The sequence below is a fragment of the Sceloporus undulatus genome, chromosome 1 (assembly GCF_019175285.1).
Source record: "Sceloporus undulatus isolate JIND9_A2432 ecotype Alabama chromosome 1, SceUnd_v1.1, whole genome shotgun sequence".
Lineage (NCBI taxonomy): Eukaryota > Metazoa > Chordata > Lepidosauria > Squamata > Phrynosomatidae > Sceloporus > Sceloporus undulatus.
Genome location: NC_056522.1, coordinates 73427867 through 73440719, shown reverse-complemented (window position 1 = coordinate 73440719; position 12853 = coordinate 73427867). Strand labels below are relative to the sequence as shown.

General features: G+C 37.7%; 1 protein-coding gene across 5 annotated transcripts in view; it reads left to right on the top strand.

The window, feature by feature from the left end:
• The window catches only part of SMOC2 (SPARC related modular calcium binding 2), a 217768-nt gene extending 206484 nt beyond the window's left edge, over window positions 1-11284 (top strand). For 3 of the 5 annotated variants that reach the window (XM_042445661.1, XM_042445658.1, XM_042445657.1), the window contains 5 exons: window positions 686-697; window positions 2064-2166; window positions 5677-5951; window positions 6849-6889; window positions 9623-11284. In XM_042445661.1, the coding sequence (XP_042301595.1) occupies window positions 686-697; window positions 2064-2166; window positions 5677-5951; window positions 6849-6889; window positions 9623-9646 (455 nt within the window). In that variant the 3' untranslated portion in view covers window positions 9647-11284. The remainder of the gene's footprint in view (window positions 1-685; window positions 698-2063; window positions 2167-5676; window positions 5952-6848; window positions 6890-9622) is intronic. The other 2 variants (XM_042445660.1, XM_042445659.1) reach the window with 1 other exon arrangement.
• The last annotated feature ends 1569 nt before the right edge of the window (window positions 11285-12853 follow it).

Here is a 12853-nt window from a genome sequence, read left to right as displayed (position 1 = left end):
TTATCACAATACAATTACCGCATATAGAAACAAAGCTAGCTTTGAGGCCATTATATGGTCATGTTAACAACCTGAGGTGAGGGGTTTTGGTCCTGCCAAGCTAACTGATCATGACACATACTTGGTCTGTGAAAGAATCCCAGGTTGCCATTTGTACTGCAATAGCTAGTGATGGGAAGCACTACTGCAATAGGGGAGCAGAGACGGAGCAAATGTGCTCATATGAACACCAGAGCAGCAAGCAGGTTTCTACTCCATGTCAATCAGAAATTTGGCAGGTATGAAGTACAATTTGACCCAGGCAGACAAAAGGGACAAATTCTTTGTTCTGATATTCCTGTTCTCGATATTGGGAAGGATCACTGTGTTTTTGGACTGGCCGACTCTACTCTTTGCTATCACTTCAGACCAGTGGTGGGCAAAAGCAAGACTTTGCCCCTGTGACCCTCTCTGTACTTCAAAGAATATAATGACCATCCTCTTCCTGACACCAGTGGTTCTCCCCTTTGCATAATTTGGGGATGAGAATCATGGCCATATTTTTAGAGAATATATGTTGACCCACTTCCTTGGTTCAGGTGTGGTTCAGGATACTATCATATAAAAAACTGATACAGGTATATAGAAAAGGATGAATAGCTCTTCCTAAATAAACATTTTTTCCTTCCCTGGACATGCTTCATAGTATTAACTAAAGGTATGTATCATATCAGTTTACTTGTAAAGTAATTTATTTGGAAGTTTATATCATTAACACTTGTTGCTAAATAAATGGTTGGTACAGTGGGCCCTTAGTATCCACTGGGACTTGGTTCCAGAACCCCCCTGTCGATACCAAAATCCATGGATGCTCAAGTTCCATTAAATACAATGGCACAGTGAAATAGTGTGTCCTATATAAAATAGCCAAATCAAGGTTTGCTTTCTGGAATTAAATTTTTTAAAAAATATTTTCAAGCCATGGATGGTTAAATCCATGGATAAGAAGGACCTACTGTATTCAGTTACCCATCATGTCCTATTGTTTGTTTGCTTATTTGTATCGACAAGCTGATATATGAATTTGAAAAGGCTTGGGGAGAGAAAGCAAAGTATGGATTAGGCTTGTAGTGGCCTATAAAACAGTGGAAACTATTCGAAAATATTCATAAAATTGTTGAAAAACACAATTTTCAAATGTTGAGAAACCCTGATGAGAAGAACACCCTGGTTGCTCATGTCACATTATCAGCAAGCATTTGGTTCCCTTGTAATTTGCATGCAACAGGAATCCAGTTGGTTTCCTTGTACTAAATGATTTCATATTGATATAATTGTTTCAGAAATGATTCATAGGTCTGAAGCCATGTTCCTTCCAGTCATTATCTTAACCACCTGGCCAGAGGACTTACAGCTCAGAGCAGAACTGGCAGTATGGAGACTTATGTTTCCCATAGTAAGATAGGATCAGATATAGGTCCTAAGCAAACACAATATAATTTCTCTTTGCTAGAATTTGAAGTAATTTCATATAATATCTTTTTATGGCTGCAATATCAAGGACTGATGGTTCTCGATATTGGGTGCCATATGAATGTACATAGAACTGGATAATTCTTCCTTTAAAATCAATGCAACACAAGTGCTTAACTTCAGGCAGAATTGCTTGCTGGTACACAGAATATGAATTGTAAATTTATATGGAGCCCTGGTGGCACAGTGGTTAAATGCTGGTACTAAAGCCCAAACGTTGTGAGTTTGATCTTGCAGAGCTCCAGATAGACTCAGCCTACCAGCTTTTCGTAGGTCGGGAAAATGAGTACCCAGCTTGTTGAAGGCAATTGGCTAACACACTGTAAACCACTTAGAGAGTGCTTATCACTATAAAGCAGTATAGAAATGTAAGTGCTATTGCTATGTGTACAACTTGTGCTATAATGATGTTACCTCCCCATGATTTAGCCTAGTTTTGAACTAAAATATGCTCAAATTTCAAATGTGGCTTTGTACAGTATTTCAATTCATAGCTAAGAAGCAGCTACCAACAATATGATAATAAATGAGACAAATTTCTTTCCATTTAGGTTGTCCAGGAGCCAAGAAGAATGAATTCTTGACCAGTGTTCTGGATGCACTTTCCACAGATATGGTGCATGCAGTTTCTGACCCTTCAGTGTCTTCCAGCAGGTAGGTTTACTTAGCTTCAAGAGTATCAGACTTTCTTAACTGTTTTGATAAATAATTCTAAATGCCACGTGGTTGTTGTGCCATCAAATCGACTTCAACATATGGTACCCTTATGAATGAGAGACCTCCAAGTCACCCTATCATCAACAGTCCTGATCAGGTCTTTCAGACTCAGGGCCACAACTCCCTTGATTGTGTCTGTTCCTCTGGAATGTGGTCTTCCTTATTTCCTACTGCCTTCTACCTTTGTCTTTTCTAGTGAGTCATATCTTCTCTTGATATGGCCCAAGTACAACTGTCTCAGTTTAGTCATCTTGGTTTCCAGGGAGAACTCAGTTCTGAGTTGTTCAAGGACCTATTTATTTGTCTTTTTGGCAGTCCAAGGTATCTATAGTACACATGCCACATATTCATTTTGGTTACTTCTGTGGAAAGGCACTAGATCTTAATAAGCTTAATAAGACACACATGAAATAATTTAAAACTTAGTTCAACTCTGAACTTTTAAATTATAAAGGAACCAAGAACAATAAGTACAGAATAAATGATCTTACTCTGGAATATTACTGCCATCTCTCATACATTGTTAACTGAGAGTAAGAAGCTTTCTGTATTTAGGCTTCAGTCTAAGCTACTTCACTCATTTCCTTCTTAGAGATGCATCACTGCCTGTTAGAAAAATTTTTTATTATTATTTACAGAAAGAACATGACACAATGTACTTTCAACATGGTAATTTTTTTAAAAAGTGAAAATGCAGTGAGAGCCCTGAAAATACATTGTGCAGCAGCATTGCTACATTAAATAGGTCATGGATGGCGACATGGATGGGAATTCACTCTGAGCCCTATGTGAGAAAGTAAGAGAAACATTTAATTAATAAAAAAGTAAAGGGTTACTCCCCCCCCCACACACACACCATCCTCCTTGTTTTCATCTTATTGAACAGTAATGTACTAGGTAGCATATTTTCAGCCGAGATGCACATACATAAGGAAAGCAGTATAATTTACAAACCTGCAACCAAGTTATTTTAATCATGATTAAATCAATGTTAAATTAATCTAATAAATGTAATATTAATCTATCAATGTGTGAAATTAACTGTCCTCTTTCTTATTACATCCTCTTTGACTTCCTTGTCCATTTCACTAGCTGATCTACTGTCCACAGTCTTCCAAAAATGTAAAGTCTTGCAATGTCCATTAGCTTACTGTTAGCATGTGTTCCCTCATGGCCAGACAATAATAATTTCAAAGCCACTTCACACACATTTAAAAGGGTTGTTTCATCTTTACAATGTTTTCTCTAAACAAGAGTTCAACATATTTAAAGGTGTCCCATGCATGCTATGTTTATTGAGGGAATAGAATCCAAGAGGACAAATATTCCCCACAAGTAATGGTCCTGATGAATCAGGAAAACAAAGGTAGAAGGGATTTAAGAAATTGGGGTTTCCTTTAATTATTGGGTCAAATAACACATTTTTGTCAAGTCACTTGATTCTTCTCAGGATAAAAAAAATTATTCACTGGCTTGCCTCCTTTCCTGGGATGCTTATCTCTTCAAGTCTCCTTCCAAGTGAAGTTAGCTATGACTAAATCCCATTGAATGCAACAGTTCCTAACCTAGTCATGACTTACTTGTTGCATTGTTTCACTGGAACTTTATCTAAACTACGTTTAGATGGGTCAGGGCCAGCATCCTGAAATAATAGATGCTAAGCTGATTGTGAAGGCACTAAAATAATCTAAAAAAAACATTCAGATTAATTTTCTGCAGTGTAGTTTTAAATACCCCATAGGAAAAAGAGTAGGGCTTCTGTTCTATACTGCAAAGTTTATACAAATTCATTACTTGCTGCAATTCAGAGACTTTACAAATTATTTATTTTGTGCCAAGTGGAAAAATGCTTTTCATTTTTCTGATGCAACATGATGCCTTAAGAGATAAGATATAATGTTCAGCAGCACTCTCTGCTCCTGCTGTGGCTGTTACTCCTGTCACAGGGAAATCCAGAGCTATAACAGAGATATCACAATTTTCCTCATATTGCTACACCTCAATCATTTAATTTTCTCTCTCCCATATCTGTCTTTCACTCAGTCACACTGGTAAGTCATAAAGAGGAAAAAAGTCCCTTCTTTCTTCCATTTTAGTAATAAATTATCCACTGAAATCTGAGCACATTGGAATCTAGTTGAATTCTCTCCTGATGAAACCAAAAGGATTGCAAATTCACACCACAAGCTGGATTGTGCCAATATTTTGAATACTGCAGTCACAGACAGAACTGCAACATTTTTAGTTTTGAATATGGCTCTACTGCTGAAATCACCTTCCCGGATATAGCCAATAAGTCATTTATTTTATTAACACTGAAAGTATTATCCTATATCCCAAGGACAGGAAACCTATGCCTCTCCAGATATTGTTGGGCTGCAACTCCCTGATCATTGGCTGTGCTGGCTGGAGTTGTTGGAAGTTGCCCTTCAACAACATCTGGACAGCAACATGTTCCTGTTCTCTTTTATACATATAGTTTTTAGTTCACTGGGAGTTATTGCCAGTTAAATGGGCATAGGATTGCAGCCTAATTTGTTAACCGTTGGACATAAAATTCTACAATCCTCCATGACTCAAATCCAGACACTCCTAACTAAAGGAGACCCAGTGAATGAATAAGATTTACCTATGTGTTAACTCACTGTTAAAAGGTTGATTCAATGGATCTACTCTGGCTTAAAACAATTCAGTAGAATTAGACAGTCTCCTAATGCCTGTTTTCTGTGTTTCTGTGAATGAGATAGTACAGTCAGTTGTTAAACTTAATGTCCTAAAATTTATAGAATGAAAAAAAAAATGACAATGGGAAAGCTATAGACAGACATAGTAAAAGATATAGACTTGTATCGAATGGAAAATTTGTGAGAAGGGAATGCATGAGAAGTTAACATAAGATTTTTACTACTCTTTTCTAGCTAGAAGCATGGTTTAAGAGATTGTTGGAGAGAATACAAGTGGTGGATAAACATACTTGAAAATACATTTTCCTGCTGTGTTGATCTTTCTTTTCAGTGCATGGTGGTGTGAGAGCAGTAGGCATTCTAATATGCACCCAGGAACCATTAGATATTAGTAAGAGTTGGTGCAGGATGGCATGTGTGGATGTGGTGTTGTGTGAATATGTTGGACGAAACTGAAGGTCCCAGAAGTCCAAAGTACGGTGCCAAAATGCAAACTAGAGAGAGCTCCTGTACCTTTAATGCTTATGTAGAAGAGAGAATTTCAGTCAGTGTTGCTTGTTACCTGGTTACATGACAAGAAACACTTGCAGAAATTTCATCTTTTATACAAACATTAAATGTAAAGGAGTTCTCTTCAGTTTTAAATATGGCAACTGTAATCCAGAATAACTTCCCATGTGCAATGAAATCATTTTTGTGTGTGTGCTTACCTTTTAACTGGTATTCATGATTATATTTACTCAATGATCTCTGACTTTTTCAGGCTTTCGGAACCAGATCCAAATCACACTTTGGAGGAGAGAGTTGTCCACTGGTATTTTAAACAACTGGATAAAAATGCTAGTGGTGACATTGGGAAAAAAGAAATCAAGCCATTTAAAAGATTCCTGAGGAAGAAATCCAAGCCCAAGAAATGTGTGAAAAAGTTTGTGGAATACTGTGATGTGAATAATGACAAATCCTTAACAGTTTCAGAATTAATGGGTTGCCTGGGTGTAACAAAAGAAGACAATAAAGCGGACACAAAGAAACGCCATAGTAAGAGGATTTTCTGACCAGCTTTTCATTTTCTATCTAATGTTTGCTTGGAAAAGACTGGGCACTGGGTAGAGGTAGGGATCTCTTTCACCTGGATTTTCATAATGAGGTAGTAGTGACTGCTGTTTCCAAAGCCACCAACTCCTCATTCAGCTATGTTTTTGGAGGTAGCAAACAGGTCCAAGAACAAAATGGAGCAAGGTCATGTGCTTGCTGCTAATGATACCAGACATTCCTTTCCATTTCCACTCTCTCCCTGATTTTCTATTCCTTTTCAGTTTCATCCTTCCTTGCTGTGGTCATATCTACACTCTACAGCAGTTTGATATCACATTATGTTCCATGGGTGAATCCAATAAAAGCCTGAAATTTGTAGTGAAATAATGAGAATTCACAGGTAGAATGATCAATGCACCCCCCCCAAAAAAAATTACAGAACTATCAAGGAAATAGGGGTTCAATAAACACAGGGATTAAAATGGCAAGCAGCCAGAAATTTTGGAGGCCAACAAAAATGTCAGAGTAGTAGATTTCTAACGAAGGAGCTTCACAGTTAAACCAGGCACATACTTGAGAAAGAGAAGGAACTGGTGAGGGGGAGGAAAAGAGAAGCCTGGATTTGCCTCCCTTTTGTGTAAGTGTGAATGTGTGCAACATGTAGACACCTCCCCCCCACCACACACTTTCCAGATGTGGGGAGTAACAGTTTAAAGAGGAGAATCTCCATTCAGAGACTGTCATCTTCAGACAATCACTCTCACATGAAGAAAAAGCAAAGGCAATAGGACAGGTTTATTATGCTTTCCTCTTTCCCACATTCAGTTTGATGTAGAACAAATGACTGATTAGGGCTAAAATTTTAGTGTGAACTAACACATTTTTCCTTCTCCTTGACAGCTCCAAAAAATAATGGTGAAAGTACTCCTTCCAACAGGCAGGTGAGTACAGAAAAGAAGCCATCCAATGCTCTACTGTTTTGAGCTGTATCCAGTCTCTGTGGCTTGTTGGCAGCCAAAGACACATATGTGCATCCATTTAAAAATGGAATTGGGGGGGGGGGGTGTGTGTCAAGATTTTCATTTCTACACTGTAGAAACAATGCAGCTTGACAGCACTAGGATCCTTCCTACAGAACCTTGGGATTGGTAGTTTTGTGAAGCACTACCACTCTTTGGCAGAGAAGATAAAAACCTTCTAAAACTACAAATCCTAGGATTCAGTAGGATGGAATTACATCACTTAAAGTGGTGTGGGAGGGAGAACCACCACCAAACAATCATATGAAGCCACACTTCATTATTGCAATTTGTTGGATGTTCATGCTTTTACATTTTCTAAAGCCAGTGTTAATTTAGTGTGGGTTTTTACACCTTTGATAGAGAATCTTCTCACAGCTAAGAAAATGTGTTCATTTCTCATCCTCTCAGAAGTTTAACTCTCTGCACATCACTGACATTTTAAACAAGGCAGTCTGAAAACAATTACTTTGGTAGAACTCAAAGCGATTTGAAAGGTTATTTTAATTCTATAATTGCTCTTGCTGCCCCACGTGCCTTACTCTGCACTCAAAGCATAACATGGATCTCCTACTTTTCCTCTCCTCTTGGTTTCCTGTAATCTGATAGCAACATGTATTGGATAGAGTGAAATTGTACTATCGTTTCAGACTTTGACTTTCTTTATTTCTTTAAATCTTTTCTGCTGACTCAGTCTCAATTATTTTAAAAGCTTATGCTGTGAAATGATAGCCTTGAAATGGTCCTAGTTGTACAAACCATCTGGTGCCAGTTAACGGCTGTAGCCATGTGAGGCTATAAAGGTTTCTCACAGATGCCAAAGGTGGCTTTCATCACAAGAAGACATGCTTGAAAGGAAGGCTTTGGAAATGAATATGCCTGACAAGAAACAATTTAAAAGAAACCACCCACCTAAAAGAGAACAGCTATTGGGGGAATTGGGCAACAGGAGGTGATAATAAGTGATCTAGCCTTTTTCATTGAGTCCAGAGCTGATCTGTACATTATGGTGAAGGAGGTGGTGAACTGAGGTGATAGAATTCTAAATTGGAATTTTTTTCAGACTGCATGTGAGAGGTCATAGTTATGAATGCTCCCTTGTGTGTGTGGAATGACTGTGCTAAGCTCCCTCTCTCTAGTGTGGTAAGATTTTAGCCTATTTTTGTGGTGAGGTGTCAAATTATGATACCCTGTCTGTTATTCTGGAGTGGTGTGATCCCAGAGGGTCTGTACCGATGAACACACAGGCTGATTTTTCAGCATATGTCTTTTAACTTAGCTTACTCCCATGGTTGTAAATCATGTCCTTGCCACATGTGTGGACCAGCAGGCTTGAAAATATACATTTTTGCATCTGGATTGTGAGGTGCAGTAGCAATACTAAATCAGTCCTTCCATTTTTCACTGTGAAAGATTACTGAAAATCCTCCATTCTAGGTCCAGTGATAAAGTCACAGTGCACTTTTGATTTCTTAGTACCACCAAAAAAATATTACTTCTTCCTTTAACAGTTTTAATCTGATAAAGATAGTAAAGTATTGCAGCTCACTAACACATGATCCATAACAATGACAATTTACCTGACAGATAGATTCAGTGTGATGTGTTCTGATAACCATCTAGATGGAAAGCAAATGAATCAGCATGAAGCACAAAATGATGAGAGCAGATAATTTATTTCCAATAAAGGATTTGGGCAATTTTTTTCATTTTTATTCTTGAAAAAAGTGGGGGAATAATATTGTCAATTGGTACATGATTTTTCATTCTTTGACAAGAGCTAAAACACCAGTATGTTGGGTTGTTTTTTTTTAAATCTATAGTTTTTTTGGGGGGGGGGGGGACACAAATTATTTTGAAGTCTCTGAGAATGAAACAAATATTCACAATCCTAGTGATATTAGCTACAGTGGACATGTGGTAGGTTCTGTGTAGGTACTATTATCATGTATTTATAAGCTTCTATAGATCTAGACCCATAGTTTTTAATTGTTAGTGTTCCAGATGTCTTGGATTTCAACTTCCAGAATTCCTGAACACTCACAATGCAGCCTGGGATTTCTGGGAATTGAAGTGCAAAGCATTTGGAGGGTTAAAGACTAAGAACCATTGGTTGAGAATATTTTTATACTGAATCATAGAATCATAGACCGCAGGGGTCTTCCAGTCCAATCTCCTGCCATGCAGGAATATATAATTCTGGATGGCACTACAAACAGATGGCCACCCAGCCTCTGTTTAAAAACCTCTGAAGGGGAAACTCTACCACATTCCAATGCAGTGTTTTACACTGTCAAATGGCTTCTATTATCAGAAAGTTATTCCTAATGTTTAGGTGGAATCTCTTCTCCTGTAGTTTGATCCATTGCTCCATGTCCTAGGCTCTGTAACAGCAGAAAAAAAGCTTGATCCATCCTCAGTATGATACCTTTTCAGATATTTAAACATGGCTATCATGTCACCTCTTAACCTTCTCTTCCCCTGGCTAAATATACCAGTTTCCTAAGCCACTCCTTTTAGAGCATGGTTTCCAGGCCCTTTGCACACATTCATGCTGAACATAAATGAAAATTATTGCTTGTTATTGTAATGCCAACATATATACTCTTACTAATATACTTATAGCATCCTGTTTTCTCCAATTTTCTTTGACAGCAAACCTCAAAGAAGCAAGGCTGAACACTTCATATTCAAGGCAGATCTCTCGGACATGAGGGAGACTCCCTCACCAAAAGGCAATAAAAATGTAGTATTTGCACTTTGTACTTTAAATGTAAATTCACTTTGTAGAAATGAGATATTTAAACAGACATTAAAATCTGTGAAAATGTAGTAACAGCTTGTTTTAAACTATTATCACATACAATGTATGTGCCTTTTTGTTGTCTCAAAACTGTACGTGATGGAGGTGTACAAGTTTGCCTTTTTTTGAAAGAATGTTCTGCTAGACACTGACATAGGGACTAGATTTAGTGTTTTTCTTTTCAGTTGTATTGATTGTTTTCTGCATAAACTACTAATATTGTTAACAGTTATACAGAAAACTAGCTTGATTTGAAGTCTGCTGTATTCACAATGTTATGTAATCTGTGTTTGAGGTTGCATGTTCCAAAGTCCAAGCAAAGGCTAGAAATTGATGTTGACTTCATAGGCACCATTTATAAACACTCTGTTGGTGTTTAAGGTGTTGTTGTTTTCAGACTATTGTTTTGGGCTTCTCCAGAGCACAACTGTACATCAAGAATGCAACCACTAAAGGATTTTAAAAGCTTTTTTTTTTTTTTTGTCTTTTTGTCTTTAGGTTCTTGTAGATTTTTTTCTCTATCTTTTTAGAGGACATTATTATAATATATGTTTATTTTATTTTCAATTCCTTTTGCTTTTTTGGATGGTTTAGCCTGCCAACAAACTGACAAGAAATTCATTATGTCACTCATGATTGCTTCTCCCAAGCTTTAGAATAGACATAATAATGTAATAAAGGGGAATATTTGTTCAGTATTGTAAATCTAATTATAAGGAGACAAAGAGGGTGAAGCAGGCTTGTCAAGTGTTCCTTACAGTTGGCTGGACTATGATACATGACTTTTGGTGCCCCAGGATCTACAAAGGTAAAACTATCACTTGAACAAATTATGAGCAGTTATGTTAAAGAGTTGCAGTCAGCACAAGCTCTCCCTTAGGGCATCCTTCTTGCCATCTGGGAGATGTTCTTACAAGTTTTCATGTCTTTCCAATCTCTTGGAGATGTTTTGGTTTTTTTTTCACCTCTTTCCTGGAATGCCTTAAGGGGACAGAAACTTGCAGATGTGAACTGAACTTCATAACAAAAGATTTGAACAGAATAAAAAATAATAATGAGCTGAGCTTCAGAACTTGGACAGCATTAAATTTTAACCAGCCAGAGAGATGAATGCACAGGGTAGACACACACTGTGGGTATCCCCCCCCCAAAAAAAATTACAAAGTGTCCCTTCAGGATTGTAGCAATTGTTCATTGCTCATTATCTCTATTGTTCATCAAAACATTATAGACTAGACAGGACATAGAAATAACAGTTGATAATCATGTTCTGATGCAGCCTCTGTATTTATATCTGCATACATAGCTACATGATAATATACTGTTGGAAATCTTTGTACTTTGTGGAACGGAGTAAAAGCAAATTAGTCTTGTGGTTAGAGATTTGTGGAGTACAGAACAAAAATGCTAATGTATGTTTATCTTTGTAAAAACAACACAAACCCCCAAATTTATTTGATGCTTTTTTTATAATGCTAAACTCTGAATTTAATCTGTTTAGATTAAACATATAGTATGCTATGAAATTGAGTCTGTTTTGTTATTCTTCTAAAGTACATAAATAACCAGAACAATTTGTTGAACACAGAGATATATCAGAACATGTGCAATTTCTTTCCTTATATCATTCACACATGTCCCCCCGCCACTTTCCAGGAACAACTATAGGAACTCCTGAGGATCCCATCACACAACTGGCTGATGGAATAGTATTCACCTATGAATCCTATGCTATAGTCACCTTGCTTCCATTGACAAGCCTTAGACTCACACCATACCAAAGCTAGCAGCTAGCTAGCAAATTCAACCCATTAATTTTATAGAGTTTTCTTAGGCAAGAAATATGCAGAGGTGGTTTGCTATTACCTTCCTCTGAAATATAACCAAACTGCCTAGCATTCCTTGGTTGTCCCCATCCAAGTACTGACTAGGCATGACCTTATTTAGTTTTCAAGATCAGGTGGGATCTGGTGCCTTCAAGGTGGTGACCATTTAATACGATAAAGCTACCTGATGGTATTAATCAATGTGATCTTGCCTCAGTGCATGAACAAGAATCCATAATCTCTTGTGTTCACTAAAATGAGTCATGTGGAATTAGATATGGATTAGCTAGAGAAGATAATTGCATTCTGGCTCAAATCTCTTGCTGAAAAGACTGCATTGTAGATCAAAATGTTGGCCAGATTCTTTATCACTCTGTATTGTGTAAGTTTAGGCATACTTAGCTATGTAGTAGAGAAACTAAGGAACCCTATAGGTGAAGTGTGAAGATGTATAACAGGACACCTGTAAGTGTGCCCAAATGCACACTAGCTAGTTGATGTCCCATTATGCATTGATCCCATTGCACATCAGTCCAGATGCACATTGGATCCCATTATGAATCAATCCCAATGCACACTGAGTTCCATTGTGCATAATTCTCAATGCACATTAGGTCCCATTGCCCATTGCTCCTGATACACAATGATTGTGTTGCTTCTTCCCCTACACAGTCATATAACAGCAACCGTTTGTTGAATACAGACCTGAAGCATGAACAGACAGATGAAAAAAGCCTGCTTCAGAGTGTCATTGGCATGTGGTGTTTAGATGCTGTATGTCTCGATGATGGCTGGAAGCCGGCTTGAAGTTGCCAGGCTGCCCAGACACAGGAGGCTTCATGATGCTCCAGTGGAGCAATGTTTATATGCCACACACCTGCAGAGTGTTTTAAATCCAGCTTCAAGCCACAGTGAGGCAGAAAAGGCTGGTTTTTTGCAGGCCAAAAAAAAGCAGATCTTATCTGTTCTGTTCACCGTAGCCCCAATCCATGTTCACCCATTGTGATACTGCTCAGTTCAAAGTCCTGCAGATATAAATCCTCTTTCAAAGACATAAGTCTCCAGTGGATTCTGACCATTGCATTTACAGCTGCATGCAGAATTATAGAAATGTAGAATTCAAACTGATAATAAAAGCCAAAGGAAAAGAACTTTGTGACAGGAGTTTAGATGCATGTGGAAAAGAGAAATGAAAAGCAAATGTATGGCCAGTTAATAAGTAGCACTCAAAAGGCTCTGATTGTGCAAGGTGTTTTG